Below are 16,567 nucleotides of genomic sequence, written 5' to 3'. Positions count from 1 at the left end.
TGCTTCTTTAGTTCGCATGTTGGAAACTAAATTTGTTAATATCAATCCTATAATCCAACACATGTTTCTCACACTCGGTGATATGGAGGAAGGGGAAAAGAAAGATTTTGTTTTAGAAACCCTTCTAAAAGAATTTGGTGGTGTAGCAAGAGAGGCTAGAAAGGTCTTTATCAAATACAATATGCTTGGCTCTTATACCAATTTTGTTAGTATCCTTGAAAAGATGGATATGGAGAGAGTAAGGTACACTAATAATATTAATGATGGTGGGGAGATTAAGACAAGAATACCTTGTAAGCTCCTGGGAATGAATGACGCTCTAGAAAATAACTATGGTTGGCTTGTTCCTGAAAATTTGTTTGACGAGGATAGCAAACCTAAGAATAACGAAAAGGGAGCCTCTGAAACTTACATAGATAAGATAAAATGCATAGTTAAGAAAACTCCCAACACCTATGTTGATGCTGCATCTCTTGATAACACTTGATACACACTTTCTGCGCCTAGCTGAAAGGCGTTAAAGAAAAGCGCTTATGGGAGACAACCCATGTTTTTACTACAGTACTTTATTTTATATTTGAGTCTTGGAAGTTGTTTACTACTGTAGCAACCTCTCCTTATCTTAGTTTTGTGCATTATTGTGCCAAGTAAAGTCGTTGATAGTAAGGTTCATACTAGATTTGGATTACTGCGCAGGAACAGATTTCTTTGCTGTCACGAATCTGGGCCTAATTCTCTGTAGGTAACTCAGAAAATTATGCCAATTTACGTGAGTGATCCTCAGATATGTACGCAACTTTCATTCAATTTGGGCATTTTCATCTGAGAAAGTCTGGTGCAACTTTAAAATTCGTCTTTACGAACTGTTCTGTTTTGACAGATTCTGCCTTTTATTTCGCATTGCCTCTTTTGCTATGTTGGATGAATTTCTTTGATCCATTAATGTCCAGTAGCTTTGTGCAATGTCCAGAAGTGTTAAGAATGATTATGTCACCTCTGAACATGTAAATTTTTATTGTGCACTAACCCTCTAATGAGTTGTTTTGAGTTTGGTGTGGAGGAAGTTTTCAAGGATCAAGAGAGGGAAATGATGCAATATGATCAAGAAGAGTGAAAGCTCTAAGCTTGGGGATGCCCCGGTGGTTCACCCCTGCATATTTTAAGAAGACTCAAGCGTCTAAGCTTAGGGATGCCCAAGGCATCCCCTTCTTCATCGACAACATTATCAGGTTCCTCCCCTGAAACTATATTTTTATTCCATCACATCTTATGTGCTTTGCTTGGAGCGTCGGTTTGTTTTTGTTTTTGTTTTTGTTTGAATAAAATGGATCCTAGCATTCATTGTATGGGAGAGAGACACGCTCCGCTATTGCATATGGACAAATATGTCCTTAGGCTTTACTCATAATATTCATGGCGAAGGTTGAATCTTCTTCGTTAAATTGTTATATGGTTGGAATCGGGAAATGCTACATGTAGTAATTCTAAAATGTCTTGAATAATTTGATACTTGGCAATTGTTGTGCTCATGTTTAAGCTCTTGCATCATATACTTTGCACCCATTAATGAAGAAATACATAGAGCTTGCTAAAATTTGGTTTGCATAATTGGTCTCTCTAAGGTCTAGATAATTTCTAGTATTGAGTTTGAACAACAAGAAAGACGGTGTAGAGTCTTATAATGTTTACAATATGTCTTTTATGTGAGTTTTGCTGCACCGGTTCATCCTTGTGTTTGTTTCAAATAACCTTGCTAGTCTAAACCTTGTATCGAGAGGGAATACTTCTCATGCATCCAAAATCCTTGAGCCAACCACTATGCCATTCGTGTCCACCATACCTACCTACTACATGGTATTTCTCCGCCATTCCAAAGTAAATTGCTTGAGTGCTACCTTTAAATTTCCATCATTCGCATTTGCAATATATAGCTCATGGGACAAAATAGTCTTAAAAACTATTGTGGTATTGAATATGTACTTATGCACTTTATCTCTTATTAAGTTGCTTGTTGTGCGATAACCATGCTCCTGGGGACGCTATCAACACTTTGTTGAATATCATGTGAGTTGCTATGCATGTTCGTCTTGTCTGAAGTAAGGGCGGTTTTCACAATCAAATGGTTTGAGTATGCATACTGTTAGAGAAGAACATTGGGCCGCTAACTAAAGCCATGAATCATGGTGGAAGTTTCAGTTTGGACATAAAACCTCAATCTCTTATGAGAATATTAACTGTTGAATGCTTAAGCATTAAAAGAGGAGTCCATTATCTGTTGTCTATGTTATCCCGGTATGGGTGTCTAAGTTAAAGAATGATCAAAAGCGAGAAATCCAATGCGAACTTTCTCCTTAGACCCTTGTACAGGCGGCATAGATGTACCCCTTTGTGACACTTGGTTGAAACATATGTCATGCAATGATAATCCGTGTTAACCCAAGCTAATTAGGACAAGGTGCGGGCACTACTAGTATGCTATGCATGAGGCTTGCAACTTGTAAGATATAATTTACATGATACATATGCTTTATTACTACCGTTGACAAAATTGTTTCATGTTTTCAAAATAAAAGCTCTAGCACAAATATAGCAATCGATGCTTTCCTCTTTGAAGGACCTTTCTTTTACTTTTATGTTGAGTCAGTTCACCTATTTCTCTCCACCTCAAGAAGCAAACACTTGTGTGAACTGTGCATTGATTCCTACATACTTGCATATTGCACTTGTTATATTACTTTACATTGACACTATCCGTGAGATATACATGTTATAAGTTGAAAGCAACCGCTGAAACTTAATCTTCTTTTGTGTTGCTTCAATATCTTTACTTTGATTTATTTCTTTATGAGTTAACTCTTATGCAAGACTTATTGATGCTTGTCTTAAAGTACTATTCATGAAAAGTCTTTGCTTTATGATTCATTTGTTTACTCATGTCATTACCATTGTTTTGATCGCTGCATTCATTACATATGCTTACAATAGTATGATCAAGGTTATGATGGCATGTCACTCCAGAAATTATCTTTGTTATCGTTTACCTGCTCGGGACGAGCAGGAACTAAGCTTGGGGATGCTGATACGTCTCCGACGTATCGATAATTTCTTATGTTCCATGCCACATTATTGATGATATCTACATGTTTTATGCATACTTTATGTCGTATTTATGCATTTTCCGGCACTAACCTATTAACAAGATGCCGAAGAGCCAGTTGCTGTTTTCTGCTGTTTTTGGTTTCAGAAATCGTACAAAGGAAATATTCTCGGAATTGAACGAAATCAACGCCCAGGGGCCTATTTTTACACGAAGCTTCCAGAAGACCGGAGGGGAGACGAAGTGGGGCCACGGGGCGCCGCCACACTAGGGCGGCGCGGCCTAGAGGGGGCCCACGCGGCCCTAGCGTGTGGGGCCCCCGTGACGCCTCCTGACCTGCCCTTCCGCCTACTTAAAGCCTCCGTCGCGAAACCCCCAGTACCGAGAGCCACGATACGGAAAACCTTACTGAGACGCCGCCGCCGCCAATCCCATCTCGGGGGATTCAGGAGATCGCCTCCGGCACCCTGCCGGAGAGGGGAATCATCTCCTGGAGGACTCTTCATCGCCATGATCGCCTCCGGAGTGATGAGTGAGTAGTTCACCCCTGGACTATGGGTCCATAGCAGTAGCTAGATGGTCGTCTTCTCCTTATGTGCTTCATTGTTGGATCTTGTGAGCTGCCTAACATGATCAAGATCATCTATCTGTAATGCTATATGTTGTGTTTGTCGGGATCCGATGGATAGAGAATAGTATGTTATGTTGATTATCAATCTATTACCTATGTGTTGTTTATGATCTTGCATGCTCTCCGTTATTAGTAGAGGCTCTGGCCAAGTTTTTACTCTTAACTCCAAGAGGGAGTATTTATGCTCGATAGTGGGTGCATGCCTCCATTAAATCTGGGACAGTGACAGAAAGTTCTAAGGTTGTGGATGTGTTGTTGCCACTAGGGATAAAACATTGATGCTATGTCCGAGGATGTAGTTATTGATTACATTACGCACCATACTTAATGCAATTGTCTGTTGTTTGCAACTTAATACTGGAAGGGGTTCAGATGATAACCTGAAGGTGGACTTTTTAGGCATAGATGCATGCTGGATAGCGGTCTATGTACTTTGTCGTAATGCCCAATTAAATCTCACTATACTTATCATATCATGTATGTGCATTGTCATGCCCTCTCTATTTGTCAATTGCCCGACTGTAATTTGTTCACCCAACATGCTATTTATCTTATGGGAGAGACACCTCTAGTGAACTGTGGACCCCGGTCCATTCTTTTACATTAAATACAATCTAATGCAATACTTGGTCTACTGTTTTCTGCAAACAATTAATCATCCACACTATATATCTAATCCTTTGTTACAGCAAGCCGGTGAGATTGACAACCTCACTGTTTCGTTGGGGCAAAGTACTTTGGTTGTGTTGTGCAGGTTCCACGTTGGCGCCGGAATCCCTGGTGTTGCGCCGCACTACATCCCGCCGCCATCAACCTTCGACGTGCTTCTTGACTCCTACTGGTTCGATAAACCTTGGTTTCTTACTGAGGGAAACTTGCTGCTGTACGCATCACACCTTCCACTTGGGGTTCCCAACGAGCGTGTGCTTTACGCGTCATCAAGTACGTCGAAGGCGTACCATATATTTATAGAAGGCAGAAAATAGAATACAAGAAGACTACAACTTGCTGCAAACAACGAGCGAAGCACGAACTCACCCCACTCCACACCAGCTAGTCCGAATACAGCCACCAGAGACACAACAACAACAAAACCAAGAAGAGCCTCACCTAAGCTAAACTACAAAGCCATGTCACGACCAACATCGAACGCTTCCGAAGAACAAACCCTCCAAAAAGGACACTCCTTGTCGACGCACCATCTGAAGAGATAGACGGCCAGACTCGGACAACCCGAGGAAGCCTGATCAAGGACTCGCCGACGATGGTGTCCATTGCGCCCCTGAAGAACAGCCTTGGGAAGCGGCGAGCACCGGAGGAGCGCAACCTAGGACCTCCAAACCGTGTCTCCAAACGCGATACTCCCAACACTCCCAATAGAGAAACGACGCCGAGGACGTCGCTATCACGCCGATCTAACTCCGAATCTAGGCTTTCGCCCGGAGACAACACCAACACCACAAGAGAGCGCAGAAGATGTCGAATCCCCTCGGTGACGCCTCCAACGAGGAAAAAACGACACCCGTGGGTGCCGTCGCCGCGCCGGCCCGACCAAGATCGGGCGAGATTTTCATCCGTGCCATCGCGCATCCCGCACCTCCGATGGTTGGACCACGCCGTCCAAGAAGCCTCGCCCCGCCATCACCGCAGCTCCTCCCCGGTGTTGTTGCAGATTTGTGGACTCCGACACACCACACGGTCGAGGACATGGTCCATCTTCCACCTCCAACTCCGACTCAGCAAGGAGAAGACAACCTCCCTCTCCATAGGCACGGGGCAAAACCGCCCGCCGAGGCTGTCGCCAACTCCAGGCAGACAGCCCACAACAGCAGCAACTCCTACCACCCGCCAGATCCGGGCCTGCTAGCCCAGATTGGACCCGTAGAAGCCTAGATCGGGCCCGCGCCCACTTCTCCAGCCTCCCCCGACGGTTGCCACCGGGGGCAGCCGACGCACGCCCGCACCGTCAGTCGGCCGGCCTCTGCTCGCCTGGACTCTTCCTGGCCGAGCCTCCTCGCCGCCGCCACGACCACCTTGGGCTCGCGCCGCCGCCACCAGCTCGCGCCGTTGCTCCATGCCGCAGCCTGCTGCCCACCTCGCTGAGACCTCCTCCTCCGAACCTCCATGCCCCTAGCCGTGTGCCGGCAAGCGCCGCCGGGACGCGCCGCCAGACACACCCACCACCCGCGCCGCCCGGGTGACGTCCCACCTCCGCGCGTAGGGGACTCGTCGGGGCGCGCTACTCATGCGAATAGCGGCGGAGCATTTTTGGTAGGAGGTGAAGCCTAGCGCACCTGTTGCATCGGCCCTGCATTGGAAGTAGGGGTCGTAGTCTCCGACGCCCCGAAGAATGACCAAGAACAGCTCCCTTCACATCCTGTACCGACGCCGGAACATTTTTTCCTTGAACAGCGGATCGGTGAGGTGGAAGTAGTCCTTGTGGAGCCGGAGCTGCCCCTGCACTCTGTTGCGCGGCAGGTTTTTTGAGCGGCCCTTGACAGAGCTCCGGTGCACCGACCCCTCATTTGAAGTGAACTCGTGAATCATGGAGACCGCAGTAGTTGCCAATGTCTGCGTCGACTGATCGAACTCTTCGTCGGAAGAGGAGTCAACGACCTCGGCGTGGAACTTCTGCAGCATCTGCCACATGTCCATCTGCGTGGGTACGAAATGTGGATCAATGGCCGCGCACAACTGCGGCGAAAACAGGAGAAGAAACCTATCGGCACAATTGACCGAACAGGTCGTGGGCGGCGCGGAAGGGCGGCGCAACCGACAACGTTTGGCCCCAAAACAGCCGCCATGTACGCGCTAGAGCCAATCCCGAGTACGATCCTGCTCTCCCGCGCGGCGACAACCGAGCCGGACGGCGAGTACTGCGGCGGGACGGCGGCGGCTGGGGTTGGGGTGGTGGCGTCGCACTAGGGCAGCAAAGAAGAGGAAAAGAAGTAAATCGAAGCGGTCGATTTTCGCTGTCCCTGACTTGTGGGACCGGGTAGGAAAAGGAGGACGCTCGCCGCGACCGCGCAGCGTTCACGAAGGCGCAAACCTGATGCATATTTGGATCAGGTATGCGTCGCCGCGAATGGCCTGGTCACTTTGCGTCGTCCCGTTGGAGCAAGGCTAGATGCATTTCCGGTGAGGGCGGACGTAATAAATGGTCGCTACTTTGCCTTTTTTAGAAAAGCTAGCCGGCGGAATAGTATGTGTGTGTAAACGGACGTAGAAACGTAGACCGTTTTACGTTAGAGAAGGCGGGTTTCCCCTGAGGAGCTTCCTGCAAGCCGTCCCCTTCCTCTCGCTCGCCATCGCGCGATCCTCTTTCCCAAGCCCAACCCCGTCTAGAACCCTAGAGCAGGCGCAGCGGGATGGCCAAGAAGCCCGCCGTCGCGGCCTCGACCGCCGGTGACCCAGAGGCCGAGGAACGGCGGCGCTTGCGCTCACTGGCCGTCTCCAACGGCCTCCTACAGCGCGGCGAGCCGGCAGCGCCGCGGGCGGCGCTCCCCACCTCCGGCGCCGTGACGCGGCTGCAGGGGCGCGACATCGTGCGGCGAGGCCACCGCAAAAGCCGCTTCCTCTTCTCATTTCCCGGCCTCCTCGCGCCCGCCGCCTCGGGCGGCCGCATCGGGGAGCTCGCCGACCTGGGGACCAAGAACCCCGTCCTCTACCTCGAGTTTCCACATGTACACTACCCTGCGAAGAAATGCATTCAGTCGATTTTGGAACAATTCTCGAAATTTGTGATGAAAATTAGGATTTTTTTTTCTGTCGGTTGGTTGCAGGGGAGGATGAAGCTGCTGGGGACGCACGTGTACCCTAAGAACAAGTACCTGACGCTGCAGATGACGAAGTCCGTCAAAGGCGTCGCCTGCGAGGACGTCTTCGAGAGCATGGTTAGCTTCTCAGCTCGAACTTACTGGATGCTCATGCCGAATTTTGCTTAGCTGGGAGTAGCCTAGCTACACTGTTGAAGGAACTAATCTGTATTTCCCTGAAAAAATAATCTGTATTGAAATAATCTGTTGGCAGATTGTGTTTTCTGAAGCCTGGTGGATCGGGACGAAAGAAGAGAATCCTGAAGAACTGAAACTTGAGTTTCCAGAAGATATGCAGAAGGTATGTGTGTGTCGTGTGCATATGTAATTTGTTGGTGTGTTTCTTAGTTTCTGCTCCTCTCTCAATGAATTGTGTATCGTGCATGTTTCTTCATTTTGCTAGGATGGAGCTGCGGAAGATTTTGATTTTAAAGGTGGAGCTGGCGCTGCCAGTGGTGAAGTAATCACAGGCAATAAACCTGGAAAGCAGACCAGAGAACATGGAAAAGAGATCAAAGAACCCCTTACGCCAGAGGATGAATCCGATGCTGATTCTTTTGATTCAGATCGGATGGACGAGAACGGTACACAGACTACAAGTGAAACACCTGTTAGAAAATCCGCTAGAACTGCTGGGAAAGATTACAAGTAAGTCTCTTCCCACAAATCCCAAAAATAGTCTCCTGGCTGGCAGCATTTATTTGCTATCATTGTCTTATATTTCTAGGAGCCACATTATTATTTCCTGCAAAGTACTTACTAAATGCTTTGGCTCTTTATACAGATACTCGGAGTTACTTGATGGAGGAGATTCAACTGACAGTGACAATGAGATCGAGGGCACTGAGGACTTGGATGAGAAGGTAGCAAAAGAAATCCTTCTTGTGTTGTAGGTTGAGATATATGAATACAAATGGCTTGTCATTCTATAACTCATAAGCTACCTTTGTTCTTTTTATATTGTCCTCTTTTCTTCTTTGGTGCATCGCAAATTTTGTCGTGTTTATTTTGCTTTCTACATCTGAGGCAGATAAAGATTCCAGAAATTAAGGAAGAAATCCCAAGTGAGGACATCAAACCTGAAGATTCTTCAGCACAATCTCTTCCTATCAAGAAGGAACCACTTGTTCAGGCTACTTTGTCTACCATGTTCAAAAAAGCAGAAGAAAAAAAGGTGAAAGTGCAGACACTTATAGTGTTTTCTGTTACAAAAAAATGGCTTATTCAGATATGCGAGTGTACATGCTAGTTGTAATTATAGTATCCCCTCTGAACAGATTACTAGGAGACATTTAGCTTTTAAGTTTTGACTGAAACTTGTGTTTGATGCATTGAAGCAACCACACAGTCCACTGTTTTCTTTAGTTCAATATCATCATAATATCAGCAAATTTAACTCAGCATGTGACAAAACTATTTCTATTTCAGAGATCTACAAGTAGTCCTAAAGGATCTCCAGCTACAAAAGGTTCTTCATATTCTATGTTTCTAGGTTCCTGAAATGTATATCGTATTTCGTATGAAAACTCTTAACAATTTGTTACCGTGTTGTAGGTCCTGTGGCTAAGAAGCAGCGGGCAATTCCAAAGGAAAAACAGTCCGTAGTGCAGAAGGAAGGTAAGTACTGTACCTAAACCAAGTCTGCTGCTAGAAGCATCTTATATTACAAAAAAAACAGTGAGAGGAATTCTCTAAACTTCAAAGGCTATTCTTGCTGGAAAAGATTAGGTCTAAGATGAGCCGAAAGCTCTACATAGAGTAGTTCTGAAATATGAAACTATTTGATGAAGCATTTTGGTCCTTTGGATGGATACATTTTATCAGTGGGCCCAAGGCTGGACAGAGAAGACACCTAAATATATTACAAAACCAATTCTGTTGTCAGAAACATCTTATACTCCTTCCATCCCACAAAGATTGTCTAAGATTTGTTAAAATTTGGATGTATCTAGACACTAAATAGCATATAGATACATCCAAATTTTGACAAATCTTAGACAACCTTAATGGGACAGAGGGATAGTATTACAAACTTTACTGAGAGAGTTTGTTCTAAGCTTCTGAAGGCCTTTAAGATGGAACTTTTGGAAGATAAAATCTTTTGGGGTAAAGACTTGTTTATGATACTTTTAATTTTGTTAGTGGTGCCAAGGCCTTGCAAAGAAAGCACTTCCGTGTTGTGACAGGTGTTATCAGGTACTCTTTTAAAGAATTAATGTGTTAAGCGGGTCTAGGATTTTTCACTACCGGTGCCAGGGCTTGGGGAAGAAACCACTTTAGCGGCTTTTAGTGGCGCTTGTGATGATATTTTTGCCAGCATGATACTTTCTTTCATTTTTCCTGATAAATTGTCTTAATATTCATGATATACGACTGACCTGTGTATTACATGAATGCAGCAAGTGCATCTCGCAAAAAGCAAAAACCAAAGGTACATTTTGGAACTTTAAAATTGGTTATGTTACCTTAGCAGATGAGTGATTTAACGACAATGAGCCTAGATTGTTCATCGTTTCCTTTGCTGAATGCATACCCGTAAAACTGAAGGTCTTCGTCTTTTCCATGTTGTGTTACAGGTAGAAGATGAAGTTCAAGAGATCTCCGATTGCTCCGAGGTAACTTAATAAGCTGTGATACTCTAAAATTACTCCTTCAATATTTGTTCTAGAGCCAATTATGGACTATGGTTGCAGTGTTCTGGTATCTGGCACCATTTTATGTGTTTCCCTTTTTTGTTATGATAAGCTTATTGTACCTCCTGACCTATGTAATCACAATGCCATTGCAGGATGAAAATATGGATGATGATGATGGTGATGATAGTGACGAGGACTGGGCTGAGTAAGGATCGTAGACGAACAGTCGTACTCCATAGTATGCCATGCATGGTGTGTTTGCCCTTGGCCGAGCAATGGCCCTTTGTTGATGTAGAAAGTTTAGACCATGTTTAACTCCAATATGTAGTTCTGTACTACCTCCATTCCAATGAATAAGGCTTATATTGCTTTTCCTAAAAATCAGACTATGTAAAATTTGACCAAGTTTTTAGAAAAAAAATCATTAACATGTGCAATACAAAATCAATAGTGTTAGATATGTCATGAAATATATTTTCATGTAATATCTATATAATTTTATGATTGTTGATAGTTTTTTCTAAAAGTTTGGTCAAACTTTACTTCTCTTGACTTAAAAAAAGCCTTATTCATTGGAATGACAGTGGTATTACATCATATTAGTAGAAACTGGTTATCATTAGATTATTATTTTATTTGAGTTGTTGTAATAGAAGTAAAAAAGAATTAATGAGATAATGTGCACTTCTTGTTTGTGCTTGTATGACACCCGAAGTTGCGTTTAGTACTCAACATGTTCCTGTTGGTTTCTAATCCATAATAACTTTATATTCCGATATTTGAGTATCATATATGTCTTGGTTTAGAGCGCCTTATCTGGTGTGGATTCTTGCCAAACTTGATGTGTCTAGACACAAACTGCCTAATAATGTGCGGCTTTCTGAATTTGGTAGAGCTAGAACATGCGAGGGACATAAATCATAGACATAGTAAGATTTTTGTGATATTCGTTTAATCCAATGTTTTATTAGGTGCCGATGAATAAGCTTAAATTAGGTATGATTATGCTTCCTCTTCTTGCCACTTCATTGGTTCTTTTTTACGAAAATTTCACATATCTATTAATAATCATCAATAGTAGTGTAAATATCTTTAAAATTATAAATATGTACACTCATGACCTAGCAACGACTATAGACAGTAGCACGACCCGCCGCCAAACACGGCTGGCCCCAACTAGTAGGGAAAAGGCTATAGGGGCACGACTAATGGCAGCGCGCGTAGAAAGACGCACACGACTGCTCTTTTTAGCACCGGCCGAGAAAAGCGCATGCGACTAGTTAGCCGGTAATGGTAGCGTGTGGCCCGAACCCGCACGCGACTGCTCTTTTTAGCACCGGCCGAGAAAAACGCATGCGACTAGTTAGCCGGTAATGGTAGCGTGTGGCCCGAACCCGCACGCGACTAGTAAGTGGGGACTAGCTTTGCAGATTATAAGAAAATGCTAGAAGCGGGTAAACCCGGCCTGATAGTTACGTTATTAGTGGCAGTGTGCGCAATACTGACACACGACTGATTTCCGTTTGTGTACCGTGTTATAGTCTACCTTTCGTGAGTGCGCACGATGCGTCAATGTCTGCACTGTATAAGACGGTAAACATAGTGTAAAGGCACCAAGTTTGATGCTATATATATGTATGTATCCGTCACACTCTCTCAAAACACAAATTTTCGCGAAGATTTTCGTCTATTGATCGTCGGAAGCTCCTCCTATGGCAGAGCTTCTCAAAGATGTCTTATGATTATAGCTCTTTTCGCTAGTACTTATAAGACATCTTCAAGGAGCTCGCCTTAGGATCAGATCACAGAACAGGGAGATTAATTATAGGGGCAGGTTTAATGGCAGCGTGCAACAGGTGCGCCACGCGGCTAATAATACCGCAGCGCATCCTACGCGTGTACGCGGCTAATAATACCCGCAGCGTGCCAGTTCTTATTGCACGCGACTAGTAAGTCCGCACCTTGTTTTATAGTGTGCCTCCTTTTCTCCTCATTCATTCCAAATATTCCCGGAACCAACCCTAACCGCCGCCGACCGCCCGCGCCCATGCCATCTTCTCCTCCCGCGCCCGCGTCGCCTCCCGCCCGCGCCCGCGTCGCTGCCGACCGCCCGCGTCGCCTTCCTCGACCGGTAAATATGCTCTTTATATAGATTTATTTGCTACAATGTAGATTTGTTGTATATTTGAATTGTTTGCTACTATGTAGATTTGTTGTACATTTGATTTGTTTTCTACTATGTAGATTTGTTGTATATTTAATTTGTTTTCTACTTATATAGATGTGTTGATTTGTTTACAACTTATGTAAATTTGCTTGCAACCTATGTTGATTTATTTGAGTTATTTTTATGCTAGCTACATGTAGATTTTGTATGATATATTTGTAATAGTGGATGATTAGTTTTTTTTAGCAGTGATCATGGGATGGTGTCAGCGAGCTTTGTCATATGCACAAATACAAATCATGTGCATCGTTCTTGGCTCGGTGACCTCATCCCTGTAATTTCTGGGTTCAATGTAAATATGAGGCCTTATTTGAAGTTAATTTTAAATCACTAGCTTGTATTTCATATGGCTAATGATTAGTTTTGTTTGCAGTGATCATGGGGTGGTGTCAGCGAGCCTTGTCATATGCACGTATACAAATCTTGTACATCGTACTTAGCTCGCTGGTCCCATCCATGTGGTTTCTGGTCCAATATAAATATGATGCTTTATTTGAAGTTTATTTTTGCGTTTAATAGATTTGTATGCTATAGTATGCTATAATTGTTAACATAACCCAATGCTTATATATGCAGGAAATGGCTTTTTAACAGCAGCGCGTAGGCTGTGGATAATATAGGTGCAAGGATAAAAAGTTTTATATACTTTTCAAGGAGGATTATAAAATTATCTCGGTATGTTTTAGTCTAATTAGTTAGTTTCTTCATATATATAGTTGCATTGACTTGTATCTTTTTGATCTAATTGTTGTTTCTTTCGTAGTTGTATTTAGGGTATCCCATATAGCGCAAGTCGTGACTTCATGGAGCATATACATAGAAATATTAACCATTTGGAAATGTTTGAAGTTGTCATCCAGCGGAACACACTGCTCACTACGGACATGGCCTTTGTTGTTGAAGTCACCAATGAGGCGAATCAAACATATTTCCACGGGCGTAGTTGGAAGCAGATGATAGAACGCTACGGGATGGAGCCATAGACTAAGTTATATTTCTACTTGGATGGCTTATACATGGAGACCTTCTCCCACTACAAACAGCGGGATGACACCTCCTCATCTGATAATGAGTTTCACGACCCAAGGGATTCCGACGGGATCGTTGTTCATTAACCACCCATGGAGCCGGAGCCGGAGGAGTGATACTTGGCTATTGTGCTTATTGTATATAATGACTCACTAGCTTGCTAGGCTTTAGCTAGTATAATGATTGGATCTATATATTATGCTCAATGCATGTAATGACTTGATCACTTGGACGACTATACAATGTTATTAATGATTTGATCATTTGGCTATTATATATTTATGTATGTTTATGTTATATATGTCTGCAATATTATACACATGTGTAAATCAGTGGGATAGGCCAGAAGAAATATACAGCCACGCGGATGTGGAATACTAGTCGTGTGCCTCCCTATGCGATGCCATTAAACTTATCATTACTAGCCGTGTGTCCAGTGAGCACGCGACTAGTAGCTAATAACACTAGCGAGGTACACGCGACTGATAGATTTTTTTCCTACTAATACGGATGATATCACCATTAATAGGTAAATCAATCTCTAGTATCTTTCACGGACGTGTGGGCTCGTTGGTGCGATAATGGCTGAGCTTTTCACACTGTGTCCACTACTCCCTGGCGAAACGTATATATTGACCAACACTTTTGTAGCATAAACCTAGGCCAGATTACTTTTATTTTTGTTGATGACGATTTTCATTGATATTTTATTTCTATGATTTTACACAGTGAGACATATTAGCTCTACAAAATATGCACTGTGCTTGTGGATGTCGCGGCGGCCGATGCTGCAGTTCATGGCGGTGGAATTCAACGTTGAAAATACACACATGGTCATGGCAGAGGAGATGAAGAATGTGGACAACTGTGACAACGACGAAACTGAGGTGGCCGTCAGGCTGTGAATACCTGAAGACTGACTGAAGAGTTCCTTAAGGGAGGAGAGCATGGAAGCATGTGGTGTCACCCCGTTGCTCCAGAAGTACCGAGGCGCTCACCTCCAATCACCGGGCCTCACATGATGATGACAGGAAAATAATTGATAAGTTGGTAACTGTCTATTCTATTGTCCTAGCTTGAATCTGGTGCATAGTTTGTTCTTTCTTGCAAGGGATTCCTTCTTCCTTTGCTTCCATAATCTGTACAATATCATTTACATTCTTATAAATTTCCATTTAAGTAAAAGTGTACCCTGGTTAGTAATGCCTGGATGACCGACAAGTGTAATCAGGTTTTCCCATCTATTTACCATCCAATTCTATTAACAAGTTTCAGTACATGTATTATTTAGTAGTCCTGGCAGCTCCGCGTATTCATTTTTGTTGTTATGTGTCACCATTACTTCAATCTCACGTGCCTTCTTATGTATAGTTGGGTCATCAAGCTCCATGTTATCTCCACTTTTTTTTCTTCCCCACATTCACCGTATTGTCTTCCTTCTTCTCCATTATATCCTCCCTGTTCACCTTCTTATATTTTTTTTTCAGTTTCCCTTTTAACATCTATATTGGCTGCCTCCTCCTTCCGCGTGAGGCGGTGTAGTATGGGTCTGTAAAACTTCTCGCGGGGTTTGTTGTTGGTGGGGAGTGGGGACACAGTAGCAATTGTTCTATTAACAGAAATCAAGAAGAAATTTCTTTCTTAAAAAATCATGTTTGTCCTTTCTATGTAGATTAATTAACATTGGAAAATATTTCTCAATGGTACATAGAAAATTTATAGTTTCTTGTATTTTTAAAATAAAACATATACTAAAAATTACCCAAAAATCAAGATCTTCATGTAGCCAAAAATTAAGACCTCCATGGAGCCAAAAATCCTTGAACCATGTTGAAGACCATATCAGCATCCAAAGCAACATGTGTCATGTCACCATGGCAGCTTAAAATCTGTGCAGGTGGAAACTAACCTTTTTTCTTTATCTAGCCAAGCTAGGTACCATAGCCATCTTAGTTGTTTCATTCACAAATACTCTCACGGCATACAGGTGGCACAATTTTTCAACAGAAGCAGACACACACTTGTCGACTATAAAGGAGCCCTACCTACATAACACAAAGCTTCACCTTTGGTGAAAGTTTTTCACCGAGACAAGATCCGGCATGCAAAGCAGCGCGCTCGGAGCATGATTTTTTTCTGCAAATCAAGTTTACAGAAGCATCTTCATATTCATAAAGCCGTTCAGTTGTGTCCACAGTTAATACCTCCAGCGCAGGGGCATTTTCCACAATATGTAGAAGAAATTCAAGTTGACCTCTTGCCCCTTTATATCCCGTCATATGCATACTCTTCAGATAAGTATATTCACACCGCTGAAGATGCTGATTGTCCAAAGTACCATTGTTCGCAAAACAAAGGTGGCCACAGGTAGCAAACTGCAAGATTCAAACATGGTAGTATATATGATTAGCACAGTATATGGAAATACATATGTACGAAGGGGCCCCCCTTCGAATTTTAGTGTCCACTTTAACTGCCTATCACACAAATTCTGCATCCATGCACACAAGAAGTCGTAACACCTACCACGAACAGAAAAAAGTATAGAAGGGGTAAAAGCAAATCGAATGCGGTGCCAAAGAAGAAATATACCTATTGGCACATAAGAACCAAGAAGGGCACTTACATGGATCTCAAGCTTTTCAATAAATGGAGCTGCCCTCAGGATGGAAACTAGTACATGGGGAAGCTTCTCAATATGTTGAGCTAATATACTCATTAACAACTGTAAGCGCCTAAGATGGGAAAACTTGCATGTGTTATTCAACAATGATTGCACCTGCAAGGCAAAAAGAACTGTATTATTGAACTGATGATGTCCACCATAAATTTGACTGTAAATTCAATGCCATTCGAGGAGCAAACCTCTAGTTGTGGGCAAGTAATCTGGAGAGTCAGATTTTGCATGGTCGGAATACCATTCAGAAGTGCACTGACAGCATCTTGATAAGTTGCCTTGAAGAATCGTATATGTGCATTTTCCAGCTTCGAATGTTGAGCCATAACAATAGGAACAATGGGACCATCATATACAAAGGTAGCGAGCTTCATAACATGAAGTTCTATCCTGGTCACCTTACAGTATACAACTGTTAGGTGTCGAAGGTAGAGAGAGAGAGGGACGAGGGAGGA

General features: G+C 43.4%; 1 protein-coding gene and 1 long non-coding RNA gene across 2 annotated transcripts; one reads left to right on the top strand and one right to left on the bottom strand.

Annotated features, from left to right (window-relative positions):
* Positions 1–6,973: 6,973 nt before the first annotated feature.
* Positions 6,974–10,887, top strand: LOC127342158 (DNA-binding protein RHL1). The gene is made up of 11 exons (XM_051368101.2): positions 6,974–7,411; positions 7,511–7,621; positions 7,758–7,844; positions 7,947–8,191; positions 8,328–8,406; positions 8,574–8,717; positions 8,972–9,011; positions 9,098–9,160; positions 9,943–9,974; positions 10,120–10,158; positions 10,332–10,887. Exons 1-11 carry the CDS (start codon positions 7,097–7,099, stop codon positions 10,386–10,388), a joined length of 1,212 nt encoding a protein of 403 aa, XP_051224061.1. The 5' UTR covers positions 6,974–7,096; the 3' UTR covers positions 10,389–10,887.
* A 4,497-nt stretch (positions 10,888–15,384) lies between these two features.
* On the bottom strand, positions 15,385–16,559 carry LOC127342157 (uncharacterized). The gene is made up of 3 exons (XR_011755217.1): positions 16,301–16,559; positions 16,062–16,214; positions 15,385–15,810 (listed from the first exon to the last, which is right to left on the bottom strand). It is a non-coding gene; the product is annotated as an uncharacterized lncRNA (long non-coding RNA).
* Between the last annotated feature and the right edge of the window lie 8 nt (positions 16,560–16,567).

Source organism: Lolium perenne, chromosome 3 (assembly GCF_019359855.2).
Source record: "Lolium perenne isolate Kyuss_39 chromosome 3, Kyuss_2.0, whole genome shotgun sequence".
Lineage (NCBI taxonomy): Eukaryota > Viridiplantae > Streptophyta > Magnoliopsida > Poales > Poaceae > Lolium > Lolium perenne.
Note: the sequence above shows the minus strand (reverse complement) of the source record. Positions and strands in the feature narration are given on the sequence as shown.

Excerpts from the sequence above, each read along its gene's own strand:
- LOC127342158 (XM_051368101.2), top strand. The coding sequence starts at position 7,097 with ATGGCCAAGAAGCCCGCCGTCGCGGCCTCGACCGCCGGTGACCCAGAG. Across the intron at positions 9,012-9,097 it reads AGGATCTCCAGCTACAAAAG|GTCCTGTGGCTAAGAAGCAG; the intron begins GTTCTTCATATT and ends ACCGTGTTGTAG. Across the intron at positions 9,975-10,119 it reads GCAAAAAGCAAAAACCAAAG|GTAGAAGATGAAGTTCAAGA; the intron begins GTACATTTTGGA and ends GTTGTGTTACAG.